Below are 25,452 nucleotides of genomic sequence, written 5' to 3' on the forward strand. Positions count from 1 at the left end.
GAGAAAAAAATTCTCTACGATCAAAGTGTGTTATGCACATCCATATATGTGCTCTATAAGCATGTTAGCTTTATTTTATTTTATTTTTTGTTTATTATATATTCAATCTGTTGCATCCAACGAATCTAGTGTTCACACGTGTGTCTTAGCCATGGTTTTTCAAGTGTTCTATCATCACAGCTTCACGTTCATATTGTCACAGCATATATAAATGTTATTTTAAGGGGGAGATCACTCCTTGAAGCAAGTAGTCATCGTAGGATGTAACATGATTTAATTTTATTGAGTACACAACGTGCTCAGAACAAGAAGCTACGTATATGATCAAATGAGAAATTCAAGTATTATATCCAGAACAGATTCCTCCAGAACCTCTTCTGAAACATCATTAACAATTTGCTTGGTATCAAGTCGGATATCAAGCCACGATCTTGAATTTGTAACATCGTTTGAAATTATCTGATCCAAAGTTCTTTTCTGGCTCTGGGGAAGCTGATAGAAGTCAGCTTCTCTCATGATCTCAGAAAGCACGGCTTCTGCAAGAGGAAAATGTACCATTTTTGGTTTTACGAAAGCCATCGAAGGTGGAAAGTAGAAATGGCATAGATAAATCTGTAGTAAGACTTCATTTATATGATCGAAGAGGAGTTTAGGATCAGTGGTAGAGTCCACTGGGAGAAACTCAACTTCATCGAATAATGAGGGATCGAGCAGTTCTTGGTGTGGTGGCTTCATTGTTGACAGATGGTCCCAGTTCAAGTAAGAAGCTTGCAACACCAAATGCACGTAACGGGAGATGTCATTGTCTTCATTCACGCTGGAACTTGCATTGGTTTGTGGGTTTTGAGGGATCGACTCTGAGGAGCACTCCTCGAGGTGCGCCTCGAAGTCAAGACGAAAAGGCTGTACTGGCTCCGGATCAGCTGTCAAATGGTCATACAATTTGTTCGGTGAGGCCTTTTTGACATCATAAAAAAGAATAACTTGGATGAATTTATGTATATGATCTATACTAATTTTACCAGTTTGAAGCAAGATGCTTTGTGGACTGATAGAGTCAGTGAAAAATGGCTCGAGAACAGAAACTGGGCTTTGATGTTCTTCCTGATATTTAATGCTGTCAGACATGCTCAACTGGTAACTGGATGAAGGGGTTGATGGAACTTCGTCAACTGCAGGTACCGATATCTCATTCTTAGAAAGTGGATCCTGCAAACGTGGAATTGTGCAAGGAGGATATGAAGTTAATAATCAAATCAGGGTCGGAGCCACAATTTAGGATAAGGCTGATATTAGTAAAAAGATTTTTAAAAAAATTATGTACTAAATAATTTTTTTAAGAGAAATGGATGGAACGGGTGACTGCCTTCTCGACGCTCTTTAGCTTTGTAATCATTCAAAGTTGGGGAAAGAAGGGACATTGCCACTCATCATAAGATGAATTTCATTTACAATGTCCTCGTGTACCTTGATTCTGTCAATTCTTTGTCTAGTTTTGATAACATCATCGCTGTTAATTATTTCAATCAACGATTCTGAATAACTTAATTCAGGATGCTGATTGCAGCTCTTGTCCTCGATCATTGATTTACCTGCAGAAAGAAGCCAATCAGATAAACCAACAGTTTGCTGAACTGGAAACTTAAAGAGAACATAAAACCATGTAATTACAGTTCATATAGTTGGTTGCGGCAATAGCGGTATCGTGTACTTGATCAACAGTACGTCGAACAGAGGATGAACTTGTCTTCGTCTCCAAAATCTCAATACCATCGTATATCTTAAAATCATCCCAAGAAGTAACCTCTTTATTTGGTCTCGATGGAATTAGAGTAAGAGAGTTGCTGAAAGGACTAAATCTCATCTGTGCGGAACCAGGACAATATTGACCATTCATCCTCCGATTAATAAGCCAGACATCAGGATCAGGAGAGGAGATAATCTGCTCTAAGGTTTTTGGGGATTTTTTCTTCGTCGAGATCTCAATTTCAGTTATATGATTCACTCTTGGAGAAATGTGTCTTTTTGGCTCGAATATCACATCAAATTCTTGTTTCCTGGATATAGCCACACTAGGGAAGTCTAATTTTTTGCGCAGAGTGTTACTCATACAAACAATATCAGGTCCCTTCATGGATTTGAGCGATGGTTTCTTGAATAGAATTTCCTTTATTTCTACATTTTTCGAAAAACTGAATGAATCCTTCGTCTCCACTTCACAACAATTAAAGTCTCCAACTTTAAAAATCGATCTACCAGTAGCAAGTTTTCGAGAATCGCCATCCATAAAAAACGGGTTTGGTCCTTTTCTGGTGCCTATAAATGTATTCTTCAGTTTCCTCTTCATCTCTTTGAGAGAAAATGATGCAGGTTTTGCTTTCAGTATTTTTCCCCTCAATTTCTTATAAGCCAGCAGGGATGAGCAATGGCATGTCACATTATGAGAATACTTGATGTCCGTGGAAGCTCGATTCAGTATTACTATCTTATCCGGATGGGCCTTGAAACTTGTTTCAGAAGAATATTGACCCTTATGATCAATATTTTTCAAGTAGTGGTCGTTCATACTACGCTGCGCAAAACCAGTTGCACCTTCGCTTTCACATTCTGATAATTTGTCGTTCAGAAGTGGATTGATGAACCTAGCAAATTCTGTTTTCGGTCCAGGCAAGAATTCCATGAACAAATCCTTGTTTGAACTCAAAATTTCCAATGCATAGGAAAAGGGTCTGTGCTCAGACGACCCTTGTTTGCAGATGAATTTTCTGTCACTTAACATCTAATCAACAAAGGCTTTGGCCCTCATCCGAGCATGTTGAATATTGTTCTCATCATTCTGAGGGCAGATTGCCCCCATCATTTCAATAGTTGGCTGCTTATTTGAAGATATTTTGTTTCTGTGCTTCTCAAAGGACACGTCTTCTTGAATGAGATTCATCAAACTTGTCTTCCTCGCATAGACTCTGACTCTACCAAAGTCTGCAACAAGCTGATCTAGAAAATATAACACAAACTAGTTTAAGGATGAAATATGGATAGGAGTAAAGACCCTTGATATACGCGACTCAACTGATGAAATGACATCTCTGCGCCAAAAGATTGTCTTTTTTACCTATGCATAAAACATATTTTACTGTGAATGATCCCACACAACCAGAAATTGTGTCTACTAGTTAAATTTATTCAATGACAGTGCAAGATATCAGTCTTTATGGCCTAAAAATGACAAGCTCATTTTGAAGACAGAGTGCCGGCATAAGAAAATAGCATCACCTTTGTATTCTTACCACTTATGCGTTTTTCCACAGTCCCTTTCCATCGAAATCAGTTTAGGATTCCCTCGACCATGGCTGGTTCAAGAATATCAAACATACGCCATAGCTCAACACTCGGGTCCCCCTTCATCTCTGGAATTCTTGGTAATCAATTTGCACTAACAAGATTACACATTTCCCGTTGATCAACGAAGTACTAGATAATTGATGAATCGGTTATTTGAGTTCAAGTTGCGGTACAGAGAACCCCTCCCTGCATCAAAGAAGCGCAAAAGCCCAAAAAGATGTGCAAAAGTTTAATCAAACACAAAGAAATCAAGAAAAACAAGCACTCATACAAGCCCAAATTATTAATAATCGCCACGTTTTCTCCATTTCTATAACTTTTAAACACGCCCATGAACAAGTTTCATCACATCCACTACCCGACCACAGAATTTCCCGAGAAACAGTGCACAAAATATTCAAGAAACACGACGGCGTAATTGGGGGAGGGTGGTTGTTACCGGGATACTAGGAGCCAACTTTGGCTTACTTCTTGAGGGAAGTCGGAGGAAAAAAATAACACGTGAAATAGAGAGAGAGAGAGAGATCATCATCTCTTGAAAATAGTGACACTCCCTAAGTACTGACCATATATATTATATATTTATCTCATTTTCTTGAATTCTAAAAATTATGAAACTAAAATATATGATCATTATGGTAAAATCGGAATTTGATTATCGAACTTTCATATTTTGAGTATAATTTTGTTTAAAAAAAATTAAAATTTAATTATATCCGATAACTATGATATCTGGTATCTATTATCAAAATTCTTACTAATAGTTAGAACTTGTATAAGTATATTTTTTATGAGACAATCTCACGAATTTTTATTAGTGAGAATGTTAGCTCTGTTTATATTTACAATAAAAATAATATTTTTAGCATACAAAATATTTATTTTTTGTGAGTGGCTCAAATAGAATATTTGTCTCCCAAAATTAATTCGTAAAACTATCTCACAAAATTTTGTGGTTAGAAATAATGTAAATAGATATATTTAATTCCACCAAAATCAGCCTACCCGCGATGCCATTCATTCATTTAAATTAAACTAAAGAAAAAAAGTTTATCCAAATATTAAATTAAAGTGAATTTGACTTTCTATTATTTCTAATCAACATATATATAGCATTTTACCAGAATTCATGCGTAAATGTTTGGCCAAAACGCTATATTTAATTTTTTTACATCATTTTCTTCAAAAAAAATATTTAACAGAAAACTCTATTAACATCGAATATTTAATGTGTAGAGTTAGTTGCGCCACATCAGAAAAACATGGTTCGGTTTTTCTGAATATAATGCGAGTATTTTTTTCAAAAATATAAAATATTTTTTTAAGGAATGAAAAAAGTGAAACTGAAAATAAGGATACATAAAAGTAAGAAAAATATGTTTGAATGAAATAAAGAGAATAATATTGAGTTTAAATTCTAAAAACGAACCAAATTAAGTTTTTGTTACCCTTAAATTTTGTAACCAATTTTTTTAGTTACTTTATGAAAACTTCTCTTGTATTATTAATTACAAGAATATCAAAATTTGAGTTGAATTTATTTGCCGAATAGATCTCTTGTGAGACGGTCTCATAATTCTTTATCTATAAGACGGGTCAACCCTACAAATATTCACATTAAAAAATAATACACTTAACATAAAAGTTTATTTTTCATTGATGACCCAAATAAGAGATTCGTCTCACAAAATACAACCTGTGATACCGTCTCACATAAACTTTTGCCTTATTCTCCTTAATTATGTATCAATATTATTATTTAATTTCAAGCTACAATATTATGACTTGATGACATAGTGGATGAAATAAATAAATAAATTTATTTTATTTTATTCTTTCATCATATATTTATATGTGCCTACGGGCATGGGTTTTGAAATAATTTCTTTAAATATATTCTTAGTCAATTGTTTTATCAAAAATAAAATAATCGTATCGTCTTACCTACAAAAGCGACGCATGGGGCGCAGGGTGGGTGGGGGCGTTGCCCCTTCCCTCCATCTTTTTTTTTCTTCTTTTTTTGTAATTATCATGACACGACATGCTAAGTATATTTTCGAAAAATATTGAACCTCAAACTCACCAAATAAATTTGTAATAAGTATTTTTAAAAATATAAAAATTAATAAAACAGATATACCCAAAAAAAATTAAAAAAGTAAAATATCGCTAGTGGCAGAATTTCAACCAGTTCCTTACATGACGCTTGCATGGCCACAAGTTTACGTATTTGATATCAATTTGCGAATGCCAAGGGACGACGCAAAACATTCCTTGGCATCGATTGAATTATTTTTTAGCTCTATTTTTGTGTGTGTGATTTGTGAATTATGTGTTTCGCTCTCCGTCAACGTCAAATTCTTCCCTTAAATTTGCATGCTTCTCAACTGAAATCTGAACATAAATGAATCCCGGCCCGGAGAGCTCCACCGGTCGTCGGTAGTCGAATCGAACTGGAATAACCAACCTAGCTTCTATATATAAAGACTTATATTTGAACAAAATTTCACTATGTTCTCTTGGTTTGATGGCATGTCATCTCTTAATTATGAGATAAGTGCAGGGACGTAATCGATCTTACCTGGAAATTGAAATATACTTTTCTTTAAAATTCAAATATAATTTCGTGACACTGCAAATGAAATTTGTCTTTGTTTAATAAAATATCAAATTTCTAATAGGATTTAAAGCATTATAAATTACACAGTATATTTAATTTAAATATATAAACATATTTAAGCTAGCTAGGCTAGGAATTTTCCAGTGGACAAGAGCTCCCTAGTAATGCCTCGAAATAGATACATCCATGGATATGTGGTAGCTCGGACGTTCTAATTCCCACCCGAGGCCAATACATGTATAATAATAATAATAATAATAATAAGATTCTTTATGAAAGGATTAATGAGTTGAGCTGCGAATAACCATTGTTGTGCCAAATTTTGCTTATTTCTGCAGTCTGATTGTTCTTTTCTGTGTTCGTATTAAGCTTTTATTGAATTTGTGTGTAAATTTCGAGGACTTCTATGTATCTATTTATGCTTTGTTTAAACTCATGAATATTGAACGTCGAATTGATGTACTGTACTTGTCACCTTTGCTATGTTGCGTTTAGATATCTTGCTTGCATTTATAGTGTTTGAGACTTGTAAAATTCCAGCAGGAAACAATATATATCATTGATTATTTTGGATTTTAGCGACCATAAATTAGATAGAAAATAATATGTAAAATCTCTATGTCAAAACCATTCAAGCTTCATTTTTTTCTTTTCCGGTTGTCTAAAATATGAACAGTTATTACTTAATGTTTTTCTGTATTTTACTAATATATATTAACTAAGTTTTTGAAAATATATAATTATTTTTTACTATTTAAATAAGGATAAAATGAAGTTTGGTTGTGAACTTTGTTTTTTATTGATTTTCTGACGAAATGATTATCGGAATTGGATACTGAGATTTTTTAATGGTAGTAAATACTCCCTGGAAAACAGCTATGATACCTGTGGATTAGATTCACATGACCGTTGAACTTCTATTATTTGTTGTCATAATATTGTAATTTGTAACTACTGATATAAATTTACAAAAAAAAAAAAAAAAAGTACACTTTTTAATCAGAACAATTTATTGCTACGCTTCAGATTCTTCTCAAGACTTAAAAGATCGCCAATCAGCAAAAATTTGAGGTCCAACGATGTCGATCAATGCAAAAATAATTCTTCAAAATCCAGTACAATCAAAACCAAGAAATCATCTCATACTACACCAAACACAATACCAAAAAATAATCTCCACAAAAATCCCACCAACAATACAAACCATGTAGCACTACTGTACACAAATCACAGTACAGTAAATCTCTTCAAGAACAACAATTTTAATTCTTAAAAAAAATTAAAGAACCAGTCCTCCATCAACCAACATGTTATCTCTTTCAGTGGCTCCGAACTGTAATGTGTTGTTGGAAAAGTTTAGTCCAGGCGTCCTGAGCTTCAAGAAATAAATTCTCAAAACCAAAATAATCAGAAACTTTAACCAAGCATGGTAACAATAAGTGAGTGTATTTGCTGCTTTTCAAGTTGAAGAGAGTCTTCAATCTTTTTTACATGAATAGAATAACTCCCCTGAATTACTCAGGACGGTGTGGTCCGTTTTTCTTCAAGAATTGAACCTTCTTTAAGTGCAATATGTGCCTCATTCTCCCTTCCTAACGCAAAGAGAGCGGAAGCTTGTAAATATGAAGCGATGTGCCAAACAGGAGATATAACCTGTGCCTGCACCGCATCATCGAGGGCCTCCTCTGGCATATCACTCATAAGATGTGAAAGACTACGACGAGCAAAAACTGTAGGCGATACCATGGTTCCAACATCGATAAACTACAAAAAAAACGTAAGAGAAACGCATTTTCACATTCAGGAAACTGTAGATACTCAAGAAAATGCGAGCTGTGATGGTTTTCTCTTTTATTTTCTTTAGGCAAAGGGGAAGGTTTGTCAAAGTTCCAACCTGTGTGTAACATTCGATTGCAGCTCGGAAATCTTTTTGACGGAAAGCCATATCACCTTTCTTCTTTGAGTTTAAAGTTTCCTGCATTTGATTTGTCCACATCTGGAATGAAAGCTGCATAAAGAGAAATAATCATTTCATTTGTCAGCAAAATAGCCAAGGGAAAATAATTTTACGGCAGTAAGATTAGCGAGAAACATACCTCCGTTGCCGCCCCTTCATCGTCTTTGTAGCTGAGTTTTTCCAATATCTCGTGTATGGCTGTTAAATCCATTCTTAAGCATGCTAGCCCGAGGGCCGACAGAGGCATAGCCGCTTCACCATGAGGGATACCCATCAATACATGAGAAGGAACCTGCAAAAGAATTACTCAGTGTCGTCCCCCTAAAATACATTAATACGAGAAATGCAATTCTTTATATCCCACACTTCACAAGATAAATTTCAAAGTATTCATGCAATTGAGATGTAAGACTCTTTTAAGTAGTTGTTAGCTACTTATTCTTCTTCTTCACTTTTTTTTTTTTGGCAATCAATACATGTTTATGCCCATTGTCTGGCCCAGTCGGAATTCTGAAAATGAAGCCTACCGTTCAATTTTTCTTCCCTCGAAACATATTTTCCCTTACACATCTACCAAAATTTTACTTTTATTTAATTTTCACAACGCCATAAAAGCTATATTATTATTAATTCAATAGATAATATTTCAAATTTTCTTCATTGAGACACTTAATGATATCTTCTGTGATGTCGATAACACCATGCTCACATGCCACAAAGTCAACCGTAAAAAGATCTCTTTCGAGAAATCATCACATGTTGGGCAAACACTGATTGCGGTCATTAGTCCAAAAAAAGATGTTACTTTTTCCAACATAGGGGGTTACTGTTTACTTTTATCCTATAGTCAAGCATATATGAGCATTTTACATTGGAAGCAAACAAGGAAATAAGGCAAAACAAACAGGGGGCATGCTATCAGTGCTCAACCTAATACTTGATTTTTCGTCGAACAAATGGCATTTGCACGTTTCTAAAAGAACTAACCTCTGTATCCTTTTGAAGAGGAACTAATGCGGCAACTAGTGATTTAGGATTAGGCCTCTCGCGGGGTTCATACTGTAAACATCTTGATGCCAAACGAACCAACTCAGTTCCATCATCATTGGATAGCTCACCTTCCAAGCAAGAATCAGTTAACATTTGGAGATTTCGGTCCTTTATCAAATCAAGGGCCTGAAACGGATGCATGAAATGAGACAAAAACTGATTGCAAGGCTACTTAAAAGCCGAACATTGATGCAGAAATGGGAGGAAATTCAGATTTGCAGACAACTTGAGACAATATCAATCAGATAAACTGTCTCTCAATCACAGGCAGAGACTTTGCACAAAGATAAACAAATATTCTTATAAATCACTACTTCTTGAACTCTCGTCAAGAAACTAATAAATGCTGACAATAAATGGCCAATGGGATAAATCACTCTCACGTACACAGAAACAATTGCGTGAATGCATGTGAATTTTTGTGGGACGTCCCTACTATTTTGGGTGGTATAAATTTGAAAAAATTTGACATACAAAAGTATTATGAGAACCATGAGAGAGAGATTATTACAGATAGGAGGGTAATTAAAAAGAACCGCAGTGGCTCATTAAGTGGTAGCTCAACATACAAAATAAGAGCTTTCAATCCATGGGCGACAAGATCTCAAATACAAAATATAAATTATAACAGCATAAAATATCAAGACATCCTTCCAAGTTGACTGCAACTAGCATATTTTCTCATGAGCCGTTAACTTCGCGATATCACCAAAAAAATGTATCTTGTAAAACTAAGAAAAACAGAGAGTAATGAGACTTACATGACTTGGTGGAATATGTTTACCACTGAGGAGATCAAGTAAAAGTGTGCCAAAGCTATATGTTACACTCTCCGGAGTAACTCTCCCTAAAAATTCAGCGAGCCAATATATTAAGTGTCGTAAACAAAAATATATGGATAGATATAAGAACCAAGAAGACCATCCTGTGGTAATCGGACATCATGCTGTTTGGGTTTAGTTACTTCTTTCTAAAGGAGATGTGATACCAGTTCTTAGGTACTCTGGAGGAGTAAATGCCAAATTTGTACTGTAACTTTTTCCATCTCTACTGTTCTTCATTAAACCGAAACATGATAGTCTGGGATTGCCATCCTGTAGCATACAAAATACACAATGAGAAGCACAGAATTACCAGTATACTTGTGTCAATACTTGTTAGAATTTGAACCGTGGGAAATAATGAGCGACAGACAACTGAGAATGAAAGAATTTCAAACTAACGTCATCAAAGACTATTCTGTAGGCATTAAGATCGTGGTAAAGAGCCCGTCCTTTACTCGTGCAATATTCTAATGCTTGAGCGAGATATAAAGCAACCCTAAGCCGCATTGCCCATTTCATAGGTTGTGCTTCCCCTGAATTCACGTAGAAATGAAGCTTATTAATATGAAAACAAGGCATAAATCGAAGTCTAAGTGAGAACTAACATGGTACAAGTAGACAGCCTCAGACAAGGCCGGCATTGGCCAATTGGATTATAATGGAATAGAAAATTGTCAAAGACAAACGAAAGCTTGTAATTATTTACATTATCGAGACAGTGGATAATATGAGCATTATTTTTATTCGAAAGAAAAACACGTATGAGAGAAAGACAGCGAGAGCATATCACATATATTTAGAACAACAATTGCAAGATAACATCACATGTCATGCAAAGGGAAATTTCAACTGAGCATAGCAGATACCATTCCAATAGACAACAATATGCCATAATAATGAGCAGTTTTCCATAGTAACTAGTGATTGCACATTGTATGACTAATGGCAACATAATTATCAAACCAAATCACTCACAGTGAAACAGATGTTTTGCAAGTGTTTCATTGGGCATAAATTCAGCGACAAGCAGCCTCTCATCACCTTCAGCACAGCAGCCAAGCAAATTGGCCATTCTATTAGTTCGGAGTTGACCAACAGCTCTTGCTTCTTCCTGAAGTTCCAATCATGCAATGAGTCAAAAAAGATATATACACTGTGGTCAGAAAGCTAAAAATGTATTAAACAGTGTCACATTTTTTCCAGCCAAAAATTTTTAAATCAGATATAAGAGTATGATATATTGCAAAAATTATGAGAGAATTAAAATATGCAACTCACAACCCCAATCTTGGAACGTTAAAGAGAAATAACAGAACACATAATCATTTTACAGAAAAAATTTCTCAATAAACAAAAAGGCAAAGATGCACGTAGTGCCTGCTTACCAGGAACTGCCGGGAATCAGGCCAAGCAGACCTATTAAAGCGTTTGACAGCTATCCGCCTCTGATTCTCCAATTTCCCTTTATAAACCACATTTGGAGCTTTCTCCCCATGTTCTGAAACTATGTTCGCTACCGCAAATCCAGATGTAGCTATCCTGAGTTGTTCAATTGAGTATTCGCGAAATGCAGGCAAACCACTAATTTCACCTTTATCTTCGTTTTCTGAAACAAACGTAAGCGGTCAAATTCAACTCCTTGACAACATATTAAACATAAGATGAAAAACGTTTTTTTTTCTACAAACCATCATTCTTGCCTTCCTGAATTGATCCATCATAATCTGAGATAAAACAACATGAGGTGATCTTTGAACAGTGGAAGGCGATCTTTGAACAGTGGCAGCCCATCCCAATCCAACCACTTTTTGGAGTGGACAGAAATAAAGTTCAGACTTCCAAATTCCAAAAACTACTGTTTATAGCTGAAAGGCCATCAATCTGAGTTCAAAAAAGGGTTAATATGGAAGTTAATACTTCTATATAATATAATGCCTAAAGTATCAACACAGAATAATTATGTTCTAATTCAAAACAATGTACACACCAAGTGAACAAAAAAACTCAAATACGAGGAACATCCGAAAGAATATTCTATTAATCCCAAGAAAAAACATGCAATTAGGATGGTTAATTTGAGAAGCCCAATGCCAGGCACATAGGCATGCTTATATTCAAGAATTAGTGGTTTCAGAAGTATTATGTTTGGTGCAGCATCGGGATAAACCATTCACACATCGCGTATCACTTAAATTGCAATTTTATTACTGGCACGCATGTGCCGACCAACAAGAACTAGCTATTGTCATTCAGTAACTTGCAGCTGATCAAATATTCCCTGAATATTATATGAAATTGGCATCTTACAAATATGGGGAGCAAAGAAAATTAAAAGTCTTAAACAAAAACCTTATCATTTGCATTTGCTTCTGCTACGTGTCCACGTTTGGCTTCAGGCTCCACAATAAAAATCAGGAGTGGCTAACAAGTTTGAGGGGCTATCCCAGCTAGAAGGTTGGTTCATTAAGGTTTTGGATCTCCTGTGCGGATTGATGAACGAAGTGCTCTCATTAAGAGTCGATAAGTGAGAGGAGACAGCCTAAAAAAAGAGGCTAGTATCAGTAAGTCTGTAAGTATCGATAATTATAGTCGATGTATGCATTAGTGCATTACATTATGGATTGGATTAAGGTGTACACATAAAATGCTAACTGGTTAATGAGAGCCAATTGCAGATTGGACTAAAGCGTATACATCAAATACGGATAGGGTCAATGAAACTTGGACTCTTTGGCCTGTCTTCTCAAGGAGTAGGTAAAATTACATATCCCATATCGGGTGATGAGTTAGAGTACCGAGTTAGTCTATTGGGTTCTCTCCGCTCAGACTTGGCATAACTGCTTCATTCACGAAAAGCACGAGCACAAATCATCAGACACAGAGAGTGCTAGAAAAAATACATCTGGAAAACTCAAAAGCACCAAACCCATTTTCTAATTATTCAAAAGCTCCCAACTTTCGTTTAAGACATCCCAAAATACATCTTTGTTGCTATGTCAACACACGTAATACATACATATTCAGTCAATCCAAACAATATTAACAGATATCCTAAAACCCCGTTTCCAACAAAAACCCAAAGAAAAGTAGGAAAAATCCCATTCAAAAAATCAAAGACATGTTAAACCCATAATAGAATAACACAAGAATCCGAAAAAAACCATATCCAAAATTTGGTGCATATCAATTAATTAAGAATAGAAAAAGCACCTTGAAGAAGTTACTTGGCTGAACCTGAACCTGAACCTGATTTGGTCAAAACACCAATTACGCCGTCTATATGTGTATCAAGCAATATATAAAATAGTACATAAAAGCTTGATTTGGAATCAAAAGGAGTCTGAAATGAAAAATCAGAGGGGTATACGTATAGGCGGAGGCACATAAATGATAAATATGGATGTATGAAATAGACACGGATAGATACACACAAACGTGTTGGATTGAGATTAATGCAGATCTATTTCGAGCGTGTAGGGTTTAAATGCTTATTCTTGTCAATTTCTCCCTTTCCCACCGACATCCTACCCATTACTTTTTTTTTTTTTTTTTTGCATTTACATAATGTATCATCATGGTTTTTCTATTTTATTTACATTTTTATTTTTAAGGACAAAAACAATGGTTATTTTTATTTAGTTATATTTTATTTAATTTTGAAAATCATATACATAATCAATATATAATTATGGAAGATTTAGTTTTTCTTTGTACTTTTTTGTCCGAGATAAACAAGTATCGTGTTTATGCTCAAGTCCTGTCAATAATGTGGACAACTACATTTTATATTTGTAGATTCATGTTCAAGTTCCAATATTTTGGTATTTAAACTTGAAATCATTAGAAGCAAGTTAGGAAAAAACAAACTTGAGTGTGTACTTTGATGATTCATAAACTTTAATATACTTATCATTAATTGTTTTTATGTAATTTTCATGCCGTGCATATCTTAATCTCAAATTTTAAAAAATTTAAAAAGATATGATGTGATATTGCACTCAATAAACTTTGAAAAATTTCCCAAATATCTATAAATATATCTTAAAAAATGAATTTATCATCCGACTTGCATTTAGTACTCATGGATTAAACAAATATGTTATTTGTGGTAGAATTTAAGTTTTCACTTCAGTTTGTTTGAATGTTTTAAGGTGAAAACGGATCAAATATTTACTAATAGAGTATGTATCTTGTGAGACGATCTCACGAATTTTTATCTGTGAGGTGGGTCAACTCTACCGATATTTATAATAAAAAGTACTACTCTTAGCAAAAAAGAGTAATACTTTTTCATTAATGACCTAAATAAAATATCTGTCTCACAGAATACGACATGAGACTGACACAAGTTTTTGCTTTACTAATATTATATATATATATAAAAAGAACTTTCTATAAAATAAATCGTTTCAATAGTCAATGGTTTTAATGTATAATAAAAAGTTGAAATTGTGTTTGGAAGCATTTTATAATGATATGTTTATTATTACGTGTCTGAATTATTATTAAAGTAATTCTTATTTTTCTTGATGACCGACTCCGTACAGGGAAGCTCGACAATAATTTCCATTTCCAAATATTTTCCACATTCTTTGGCGCATTTTGTCACCAAAGGTGGTGGTCCTCTTCTAGTTTTGTTTACAAATAGTATACACGATGTGAATGTATGATACCTCGCCTTAATGTGGTCCTCTTGTTTCTGTTTTTTGAAGAAATTCGTTGTTATGTACGTAAAATGTTTGATAAAACGATTAACTGAAAATATATCTGCCTGAATTTGTGAAAATGAATTCGTTTGATTTTTTACAATGCTATTCATAAGCTTTTCGGTTGCGACAAATGACACAGATGAAGTACTTAAAGCCAATGAAGTTGTTCCAAGGATTGTCCAAATCAAACGGGTTAAAAAAAAGGCGTTTGCTTGGCTTGGATGTGGGTGATAAGTACGTGGGCCTCGCTCTTTCTGACGCCGATAACAAAATTGCAGCACCCTTGAGGTAATGTGGCTGTATTACTTTATCTATCGCATTTGTGAATAATTTATTATTTTTTTGTAATGGAAGTGTGGTGTAGGTTCTTTACTCATAATGATCGATAGGTGGTTTGCTGATGAATCAGTTTGAATAACCTGATGTATATTGTTGCTTCCCTGCAGTGTCTTGGTTCGCAAAAAAACGAACATCGACTTGATGGCAACTGATTTCCAAAGTCTGGTGAGTCTATTTGCTGTTTGTATTATTAATTCTCTGCCTTGCTGTCCTTTGTTAAAAAATAATATTTAGAGAATATTTGAAGTATTAAATGTAGATGGTAAAAAATTCGATGTGATTTGTTGGTCTCTTTTAATCCTGTGTAAAGGCCTTTAAAGTAATTCTAATTTTGTGCTTATCAATACAATTTTCTTGTCTTTATAACCCTCACGTATTTTTTTAACGAAAAAATGAACTGAAATGTTGAATCTTCAAAAGATTAGGAAGTAAATGGCATATTGCTGCTACGGTTTCAGGCATTCATATGAACATGCCTTTGGTAATGCTTTTCCCATACACATGGAGATATACAGAAATGGCTATAGCAGAGTTTCTCTTATTCGTATTAACAGCTACTCTAGGAAGAATGTTTTTATGCAGTGCTAACGATTTAATAATTATCTTTGTTCTTTTTTCCTCTGAACTTTCCAATTTAATCAATTGATTATTGCATTTCATAGTAACTTTGATCACATTGATAGAGGTATTCCAAACATTGCGATGCTGGTTATTATAATCAATTGAATTTATCATTGCCACTGATGATTTTATCTATGCGTGCAGATCTCTGAATTTTCGTTGTCAGGCTTCGTTTTTGGTTATCCTTTCGATCGGCAAAAGAACAGCCGAGATGTATGACAGTTATCACTTGTATATCACATTTATCTGTATCATTTTTTCGTTTTATAATAAATTTCATGGTGCCTTTCTTTGACAGGCAGTCCAAGTGAAGCTTTTCATTGACGACCTTATCAAAACAGGGAGATTTGAAGATTTGAATTATACCTTTTGGGATGAGTGCTTCACGTCGAAGGTGAAATCTGTTTGTTTCAAATATATAAACTCCCTTCGATAACTAGCAGTGCGTGCAGCTGAAGGATTTGAAATATATTAAACTGCTTATTGATGTATTCTTGGCACACGCTAATGAACACATAGCTTTAGCACTACAACTCCGAATAAGTTTTTGTACAATTAAGTGGTAAACGCGAATATGCAATATATGTTTGGTTATGTTTTCGTCAGGAGATAATTTCTACTTTTGATGTAATGCCATGTCTGAGTTTCGGGCGATGAAATGTGAGAGTGAAGGAAAGCTGTATTTCTGGGAAAAATAATGCAAGTATTTTTGTTCATGTTCCCGAGAAATGTTTCATTTCTGGGAAACATAAACTAACATTGCCACAATGTTTGATCTCCAGGCAGGTGGAAATGTTGATACTGATTTATATGTTATACTGGTTTTTCCCAGAAGACTCCTCGAGCTATTCAACTTGCATGATTGTGTCATTTGCAACTTGGAACAATTATAGATCATTAACCACCTTTAATCAAAATATTTTTTTCACTCGATATTTCTTAATCCAAGTTCTTGGCCTACTTCTGGTCTTATGTATTTTAAGTCCTCGATCGACATGGTCCTTAGGATTTCAATTGTGCTGGGCAGTTCCACAAGACTTATATGGTGTTTACCTAACTTTATATTAAATACGTGGTAAGCTCCTCGAGAAATATAATATGTTATAAAGATTATAAAATATTTGCCTTGAATAAAACAATTGCCCAATTTCTTCGGATAAGATAAACTCTAGTAAATTATAAAATGTCTTTTTTGTCACAATGTTTAGTTTATTGACATGTTAAAAAGTAAGAGTGTTTGCATTTTAAAAATAAGCTGGAGTTACCTTAAATATTTAAGCTTATAAATTTGCGACCTTTTCTTTTGGAAAATGTAAGATATTATTCGAAATTCTATAAACACTCTAATGCATCGTATTTGCTTCGATAAGTTGTATATGTATTTTTGTGTATCATTAAATGTTGAGCTTGTATTCTGTTATGCATTTAATATGGAACTTGTTACCTGTGAAAGATAATTTTCACAAGATAAAGTTGCTGATCAATACATTTCTGGATGTACCTAGAGCGTCGATTTCCTCTTGAAGCCTTTGAATTTGCATCCAGTGCAATGTAAGACAATTGTGGACAAATTTGCTGCCGTTGGAATCCTTCAGGTATCAATGACAACCTCTTGCAATCAGAGTTGCTGAGTATCATTTCCTTGACTACTTAACTAGTTCAAAGAATTAAAAAAATGATAAGTTGAAAGCCGACTTTTTTCAGTGATCGAACATTAGCAAATTTTGGTTCCATATGTTGAGATTGGAACTTGGACCTAACTCAACCCCAAAAGCTAGCTCAAAGGGGGAGGATTGTCCAATCCCATATATACCACTCAAAGGTTATTTATCCAACCTATGTGGGACAATTAACACACCCCTCTCACGCCCAGGAATGAACATCTGGAGCATGGAGTTTACAAATGACCCAATTATGGGCAGAACGGGTGGCCTAATTGTAGGCAGTCCAACACATAACGGTGAAACCCGGGCTCTGATACCATGTTAAGATTGGAACTTGGACCTAACTCAACCCCAAAAGCTAGCTCAAGGGGGGAGGATTGTCCAAGACAATATATGCCACTCAAAGGTTATTTATCCAACCGATGTGGGACAATTAACACACCCCTCTCACGCCCAGGAATGAACATCTGGAGCGTGAGAGGGAGGATTATATCCAACCGATGTGGGACAATTAACACACCCCTCTCACGTCCAGGAATGAACAAAGGTTATTTATCCAACCGATGTGGGACAATTAACACATAACGGTGAAACCCGGGCTCTGATACCATGTTAAGATTGGAACTTGGACCTAACTCAACCCCAAAAGCTAGCTCAAGGGGGATGATTGTCCAAGACAATATATGCCACTCAAAGGTTATTTATCCAACCGATGTGGGACAATTAACACCATACAACAGCTAGAATAGATCAATTTCTTGACGCAGTTATGTGAAATACTTGTAGAGCTAGCTTTTAGATTGACATAAATGTAAAATTAGCCGTTCTCTAATCTAAGGAAAGCAACATCTCAAATGTTGATCATATAATTCTCATATGCGTATTTTTTGCACTATATACACTAAATCTTGGCCATCCAATGTTTTGAAGCAGGGTTACCTGGATTTTGCTAATCGGAGTCAAGGTCAAGATGCAGAAAGTCGAATCTTCCAGAACGAAAATGATTCGCAGTCCCTATGACTGTAATATCGTTATCCCAAGTTATGTATGAGCCCGTAGAATTTTTTTTCTGGATCTGATACAGTAGTTGTAATTTGTATTATTCATTATTTGTGTCTCATAAATTTTTTGGGTTCAATTGTTTTTATTATAAAATAAGTAGTTTCATGTAGGCAAAAACTTGTGTGAGACGGTCTCACGAGTCGTATTTGTGAGACGGATCTCTTATTTGAGTTATCCATAAAAAAATATTATTTTTTATGCTAAGAGTATTAATTTTTAGTGTGGATATGGGTAGGGTTGATCCGTCTCACAGATTAAGATCCGTGAGACGGTCTCACATGATACTCATTCTTTCATGTATTGAGATAATAAAGAAAATGAGGTTGGATTGGAGGAATTGTGAGGTTTGAGCCTGTAAAATTGTAAATTCTTTAAAAAAAAAAGTATTTTCATTAACAACTAGTGAGCTGAAACTTGAATTTGGTACTCAGTCAAATATTTGTTAATTTGAAAAAAAATTATCCAAGTTTAGTTTGTAACGTAAAAAATTTATTATTAAAATTTTTTCAAAAAAAGTATTTTCATTAATAACTAGTGAGCTGTTAAGATTGAAACTTATACCATGTTAAGATTGAAATTTGGACCTAACTCAACCCCAAAAGCTAGCTCAAGGGGGGGATTGTCTAAGTCAATATATACAACTCCCAAGTTATTTATTCAACCAATGTGGGACAATTAACATGAGCTGAAACTTGAATTTGGTACTCGGTCAAATATTTGTTAATTTGAAAAAAAATTATCCAAGTTTAGTTTGTAACGTAAAAAATTTATTATTAAAATTTTTAAAACCAAATCTGAAATGGTCAAAAATAAAGTACAATGAGCCAGGTTTGGTCCACTTTCAGACCCCTCAGTCTGTCTACCGTGTCTTTCAAGGTACTCGTTATACAGAAGTCCCTTTTTGACATGTAAATCGTGCTTACTTCTATAATTAAAGCGTGTCCTCTCACTATATTCATTACAGCTTCAAACCCCACCACCAACATTGAATCTTATCTTAGGTCATTCTTTACCAATTTGTGATCAACTCAATCAATATTTCATTTTTGTTTTGCTACATAAAAATTTCCCAACATTTTATAAGTAGCTTGAATAATATTATCTCGATTGGATTTTAGTATTTGGTGTCTCATGCATGTTCATTCGTTGAGTATTTAACGTTAAATAATAATTTCGAACAAATATTATAAAATAAAACAAGCACACATATTAGAGTTTATCTTCTAAAATAAACATGTTATTTTTCACAAATTATGTTGCATTTAAAGTATTGGGAATCAATGATTGTCTATGTTATGAAACAGATCGAAACATATTATTTTAGTTATTGTAATGTTTAATATATCTGAATTGTACCGTTCTCAATTATTATAGTTTTGCGTAGAACGAAAAATGCGTGATCTACAATCGGTATCAGAATATTATTTTAGTTATTGTAATGTTTAATATATTTGAATTGTATCATTCTCAATGGTTATAGTTTTGCGTGGAACGAAAAATGCGTGATCTACAATCGGTATCAGAATAAGTCATGTGTAATATTTTTATTGATCCCAAGGAGTAAAATTATTGAGCAAAAATTGTCGTCAAACAATAATTGTTCATGCTATGAGTGCAATCAAAACATAATATTGAGCTGATATAAATCATTAGTTATAATTTTGAAAAAAAAAAACAAATGTTTTATCCGATATAAACTTATTATACATATGCAAACAAAATTGATGCAACAGGATGTGAAAGGATAAAAGTTTAAGATAGATTCTATCTTCAAATAGATTCTATGTTTGAATAGATAAAATAATCGAAACTAATTAATAATAAATAATTAAACAATTTGATTTTAGAAAGAAACAAACAAATAAATAAGAACAGCAGGTTAATTTAAATAATTAAATATTATAAAAATCAAAATTTTACGTTATTGTAATAAAATGAGGTTTGTGACATGGGTTTGATGATCCTAGCCTCTCGATAAAACCCCACAAGGGTCGGGGGGTTAGCAGCAGCACTTGCTCCTTACCTCGTCTCTCCTTTTATTTTTCTTCCATTAAAAGGGTTGGAGTGCTTGATATCTTGTTTAATCCCCGTCCTTTGTTTTTAAATTTTTTTTTAAAGAAATTGGAATATGCACAGGCACCAAGATTTGTAACCGCAGTCCATGTTTTTTTTTTCAATGTAACACATTTGGAATGTTTTTTCCAAAATAATACAATGAAATCTTAGTCTGTTATAATAACATATAATAACAATTTTTATTAAAATGTCAAAATTATATAATATCTATATTATTATATTATTAAAGACAAGATCATTAGAGTAATCATATTAAAAGACACTAAAATATTTAATTTCATAATTATTTTTTTTATTATACTAAAACGTCTCCAAATCACTTGAACAACTTTTTTAAATTAAAAATAATTTTATGAAAATAAATCCAGGCCAATGATTAACTAACAACTCGATCCTATGTATTTAAACAAGAGCCGGGGTTTGGCAAACCCGGTTCCTCAGTAAATTTGTGCGCAACAAGACTACTGTGCCGCTGGTGACAAGGACACGTTGATACGTCGATGCATCAACTGTACTGTCCTCCAATGGTTTCAAGGTATTCAGAGTCAGAGTCATAGTCATAGTCATAGTCAACAACAAAAGTTGCTGTTCCAATGCTGGCCTGAAATTATTGCTATGCAAATTCAAAAGTGTCATCTCCTTAACTTTAATTCCAAGCTCAGAATTTTTTGCTATTTCATCCAACTTTTGTCTTCATCTTTCCCCAACCTCTCCTTTTTCATTGTCTCTCCACCACATTCCGAATCTAGGGTTTGATGTCCCTTCTCTCAGGTTTCTTTGTGAGTTTGAGTTTGAGTTTGGTTGAAGAAATGTTCGGAGCAGGAAATTGTGGGTTTTTATCCGAGGATTTTCTGCATTTCCAGAATATAGGCTTTGATGTGTGTTCTTCTTGTTCAATTTGTGTCAAGATTCCACCTTTCTGAGTTTCCATGCTTCACTTGACGTTGATCATCATGTTAAAACCTGAAAGTTGTAATATTTCTTGATGTATTTGATTTCTTTCTTGAAGTTAACGCTAAACTCTTGTAAGAAAAATTTAGGCTTTCCTGTTGTCGTGCTCTGATTCTGTGCTTTGGGTTTTACTTTTGTTTCTTTATTTGTTTTTCATTCTGGGGTTTCGTTCTGATTTTGGGGTGTCGGCTGAAAGAAAAATGTGTATTCTAACTATGATTTTTATTACTAAGTAAATGCATGGAAGGGAGAGAAGGGATGACTTCGCAAGGTTCAGCCTCGTATTACCTCCAGAGAGGTGGATTACGAGGATCGGGTTCAGGACCCTGCCAAAATATCCATGTCTCTGCTTCAGGGTCGGCCATAAAACCGACCAGCGAGATGCACCCTGCACCTGTTTTTAAAACTCTGTCATCGAATCCCAGCATTTCAGTGCATCCCGATGTAGGGATCAGTGGATTTCATATTGAGAACACGTCACACAGTTATTCTCATGGGATGAACATGGCTTTTGTGTCGAGTGCGTCACGGGGCGACGATGGCGATACGGTGAAGAAGAAGAAGAGGGGTAGGCCTAGAAAATATGCACCCGACGGGTCTAATATGTCTTTAGGAGTGTCCCGATTGTCGGGTTCCACGTCATGTTCTGAGGGAGCTCCACCTGCGGAAAAACCTCGGAGAGGGCGGCCACCCGGGACTGGGTGGAAGCAGAAACTTGCTCCTCTTGGTTAGTTTTTGTCTGACTTAATTGTGGTGTTATCGTGAATGTAATTCAAGTCATTATTGCCTTATATGATGCATTGAATATGTTTTTCAGCATTTGTAGAATTGATATAGTGCGGTAAATTGGATATATCCTTTTGCTGAGTGGATCTGGCAAGATGATACCCCCCTTCGAATTATTTGTTTTCGAAGTTTTATTTGCCAAAATTTTTGTCCCCGAAATCCATTCACTGCTGCTCCATGTCACCCCAACTCTCGAATTCCTTGATCTGTCCGTGTAATCATGATGACATAAGAACCTCTGCCTGTGAACTTAATGAAAGATTTAGGACAGTTTTGGAACAAGAATCTTGGAAAAAATTACAGGCACTGGTCACGGAGTTTGCTCCTTAGTAGAGGTAACCTGCCGCTGATGCTTGACGAAGCTCCTAGATTTTGTGTTCCAGTACTTCACTTGCTTGTTAACAAGAGAATGCGATTTGTTTCCTTTTCGTGGCCGGGAGAATAAAAGTTTATTCCCACCAGGTGAATGGATGAACAGTTCAGCTGGATTAGCTTTTACACCACATGTCTTACTTGTTGAAGCTGGAGAGGTATGGTCTGCCTCGATCTTCTAGAATAGTCTCCATCGTGGTTCGATTATACATATTATGTCATTCTTTTGAACTTGTGCCTGATTTGTTAGGCATATCATACTTTGTGCGTGTTAAATTAATCCTCTGCTTTCCTTATTTTGAAAATCTGCCAATGCATTCACATATACTGTTTGCTTCACGACATTTTTTTGTCCGCATTATTATGCAGCGAGAGATGTATTAATTCGATTCCCTTCAGGATATTGCGGCAAAAATATTGGCATTTGCTCAACAAAGACCCAGAGCTTTATGCATTTTGTCAGCTTATGGATCAGTTTCTGCTGTAACGTTACGCCAGCCTACAACATCTTCTGGCGCCATAACATACGAGGTTAAAATCAGTTGTTATTCAGTTGTATTTCAAGCTTGAAATTCAATTTTTTCAGTTGGATATAACATATAATTTTACCACATTACTTCTTTCATAAGATCTTCTTTTAAGCTGTGCTAGTTTTGCAATTGTGCGAGAATAGATACTCTGTGTTTCGCCATTTAGTAATTTAAACTGATGAAGTATTACATAAACATATCCGTTTGCTATTATTTTTGGCTTCAATCAATTGTGTGCATATTAGATCCTTTTTATCGTTCTCTATTACTAATAATTCCGATGCTTCATTGCTGTAAATGATGGATAGTTCTTCCTTTTAGGGCCGTTTCGAGATACTGTGCTTATCCGGTTCTTACCTGCTTGCTGAAAGTGGTGGTCCGCATAATAGAACTGGTGGTATAAGCATTTCCGTTTGTAGCCCTGATGGCCATATAATTGGTGGTGCAATAGGCGGTAGGCTTGTGGCAGCAAACCCCGTGCAGGTATATATTTAATCATATATGGAACCAGAGTATAATTTGGAAAGGGATGTGATACTATTAAAACTACAATGGCCTAATAAAATCACATTCTCTAATTCCCAAATTCTGTTGTTACATTATGTGGTATGACTGAAAAATGTATCTATAGGTGGTTGCATGCAGTTTTGTATATGATGGTACCGGGACAAAAGCAAAGAACAATTCCGAGTCTGACTCAAAAGATGAACAATACTTACTACTGCAACCTGCTGAAAAATCATCAAGCCCAGTTAGTCCTGCTCCTACTCATCCTAATGTTTCTGAAACAAGTTCAAAGGCTGGCATTAAAAATTTCAAGCCTGAATTTGATTTGACTCGCGGATGACATCACTATCCAGAATCGACACTTGACAGTTTGGCATATAAATGAATCGTCAACTTGGGATTTGCGGCCTTTGATGACAACTGTTGTAGTAAAGAGTTACTTCTCTAGGTTTCTGGGATTGTAGAGAAATTTTGGTTCTGAAGCAAAAAAGATGCAATGTTGTCATTTTTATATAGTCGGGTCAAGTGTTGTCTTTGAAAGAAACTGTGATTTTTGGTAAAATCGGTGAAATTTCTTACTCCCGTTTAAATGGTGTTGTGGTCTTCAAAACTGTTGTATCTGGTTGTTGACATGGCACAATTTGATTGGATTCCTAGAATAACTTTAGACACGAATATATTATGTAACGACCTGAGGCCATCTCCAACCCATAAATCTATTTTGGTGTAGTTTCTGCACCAAAATAGTGTAGTTTCTGCACCAAATATAACATTCATCTCCAACTCATTTACTTCAAATCTTACACTAAAAAGTATATTCTTAGAATATTCTTTTTGTTTACTATTTAATTATAAATTTAACAATATAATTATAATTAATGTTAATATTAGTATTATAATTATAATATTTTTTTATCTTGTTTGTCATTTTTATATTTTTATTCGCATTGTTATCTTTGTAATTTTCAATTATGTATTATCTTCGAATTTGTATTTGAAATTGCATTTGTATTTCAATTATCTTTTTCATTTTAGTTATGAATTGTATTGTTATATTAATTTTTTGTATTTGTATTAAATTATTTTAATTAAAAATCATTAAATCAAATTAGTTTTTAAATATTAATAATTAATATAAATAAATAAATATTTTAAAAATCAACAATTATATTTTTTAATTTTTTTAAGATTAAATATCTAATTATTAAAATAAATATTATACTTTTATTTTATAATATTTACAATTTTTAATATAACATTTACAATTTTTAAAACACAAAATTAAGAATAAATACACATTAAAAAAATAAAAAAAAAAAAAAGACCCCTGCGCCAATTTGGCGCAAGGAGACCCCTGCGCCAAATTTGGCGCAGGGAGAGAGGGGCTGTGCTATTTCACCAAAATAGCGCAGCCCCGTTGGAGCTCCAAAAGCTGCGCCAAAATTTGGCGCAGCGTTGGAGTTACCCTGAATAGATCCTCCGTGGGTTAGCGAGTGGAAAGGCTTAAAAAATTTGTAAAAGCTTTCAATCCGAACTTTTATTTAATCATACATCTATAATATCAATAGGATGAGTGGGTATCATCTGAGACCGTCTCACAGATCTTAATCTGTGAGATGGGTCAATCTTACTCATAGTCACGATAAAAAGTAATATTCTTAGCATAAAAAATAATATTTTTTCATGGATGACCCAAATAAGAGATCTTTCTCACAACTACGACTCGTGAAACCGTCTCACACGAGTTTTTGCTCAATAGGATATGATGAGTAAACATATTAGACGTTTAACAAAATACCATTTATCTCAATTTTGTTACGTTCAAGAGAATTCATGATCGATGAAAGAATAGATGGACATGGTAAATTAGTCGATTTGTTTTATGATCCAAAAAACTCAAGGAAAGAGAGCAACTTTTTGTTTGAAAACGAAAACGGGTCAAACCCTAAGCCCTAAACCCGCATTGGTTAATCCATCAAAATTCAAATTTTCAAATTCAAAATCAATAAAGCCGTAAACCCGCTCCTTTTAAAGCTACCATC

The 25,452-nt window shown here is 34.4% G+C and overlaps 4 protein-coding genes across 8 annotated transcripts; 2 read left to right on the plus strand and 2 right to left on the minus strand.

The window, feature by feature from the left end:
- Nucleotides 1-206: 206 nt before the first annotated feature.
- Nucleotides 207-3,886, minus strand: LOC140825166 (uncharacterized). The gene is made up of 6 exons (XM_073186769.1): nt 3,782-3,886; nt 3,288-3,528; nt 1,672-2,994; nt 1,468-1,592; nt 1,023-1,209; nt 207-923 (listed from the first exon to the last, which is right to left on the minus strand). The coding sequence occupies exons 3-6, from the start codon at nt 2,777-2,779 to the stop codon at nt 325-327; spliced, it is 2,019 nt and encodes a 672-aa protein (XP_073042870.1). The 5' UTR covers nt 2,780-2,994; nt 3,288-3,528; nt 3,782-3,886; the 3' UTR covers nt 207-324.
- Nucleotides 3,887-7,027: 3,141 nt separating this feature from the next.
- LOC140825167 (serine/threonine-protein kinase BSK7-like) lies at nt 7,028-13,244 on the minus strand. Of its 3 annotated transcripts, none has more exons than XM_073186771.1 (12): nt 13,004-13,244; nt 12,143-12,332; nt 11,482-11,674; nt 11,179-11,399; nt 10,769-10,904; nt 10,193-10,326; nt 9,958-10,063; nt 9,731-9,816; nt 8,907-9,095; nt 8,059-8,211; nt 7,857-7,970; nt 7,028-7,726 (listed from the first exon to the last, which is right to left on the minus strand). In XM_073186771.1, exons 3-12 carry the CDS (start codon nt 11,582-11,584, stop codon nt 7,481-7,483), a joined length of 1,488 nt encoding a protein of 495 aa, XP_073042872.1. In that variant the 5' UTR covers nt 11,585-11,674; nt 12,143-12,332; nt 13,004-13,244; the 3' UTR covers nt 7,028-7,480. The 3 variants fall into 3 exon arrangements, with proteins under 3 accessions (XP_073042872.1, XP_073042871.1, XP_073042873.1); XM_073186770.1 differs by lacking the exon at nt 13,004-13,244 and adding an exon at nt 12,589-12,974; XM_073186772.1 differs by lacking the exon at nt 12,143-12,332.
- A 1,041-nt stretch (nt 13,245-14,285) lies between these two features.
- On the plus strand, nt 14,286-18,264 carry LOC140825170 (uncharacterized). 3 transcript variants are annotated; one of them, XM_073186781.1, is made up of 7 exons: nt 14,286-14,407; nt 14,642-14,790; nt 14,949-15,006; nt 15,607-15,675; nt 15,761-15,856; nt 16,968-17,057; nt 18,060-18,264. In XM_073186781.1, the coding sequence occupies exons 2-7, from the start codon at nt 14,642-14,644 to the stop codon at nt 18,144-18,146; spliced, it is 549 nt and encodes a 182-aa protein (XP_073042882.1). In that variant the 5' UTR covers nt 14,286-14,407; the 3' UTR covers nt 18,147-18,264. The 3 variants fall into 3 exon arrangements, with proteins under 3 accessions (XP_073042882.1, XP_073042879.1, XP_073042881.1); XM_073186778.1 differs by having other exon boundaries at nt 14,302-14,457; XM_073186780.1 differs by having other exon boundaries at nt 14,395-14,519.
- A 2,597-nt stretch (nt 18,265-20,861) lies between these two features.
- Nucleotides 20,862-23,988, plus strand: LOC140825171 (AT-hook motif nuclear-localized protein 5-like). Its single transcript, XM_073186782.1, has 5 exons — nt 20,862-21,942; nt 22,464-22,531; nt 22,773-22,904; nt 23,225-23,386; nt 23,535-23,988. The coding sequence occupies exons 1-5, from the start codon at nt 21,456-21,458 to the stop codon at nt 23,748-23,750; spliced, it is 1,065 nt and encodes a 354-aa protein (XP_073042883.1). The 5' UTR covers nt 20,862-21,455; the 3' UTR covers nt 23,751-23,988.
- The last annotated feature ends 1,464 nt before the right edge of the window (nt 23,989-25,452 follow it).

This window comes from Primulina eburnea, chromosome 3, assembly GCF_022965805.1.
Source record: "Primulina eburnea isolate SZY01 chromosome 3, ASM2296580v1, whole genome shotgun sequence".
NCBI lineage: Eukaryota > Viridiplantae > Streptophyta > Magnoliopsida > Lamiales > Gesneriaceae > Primulina > Primulina eburnea.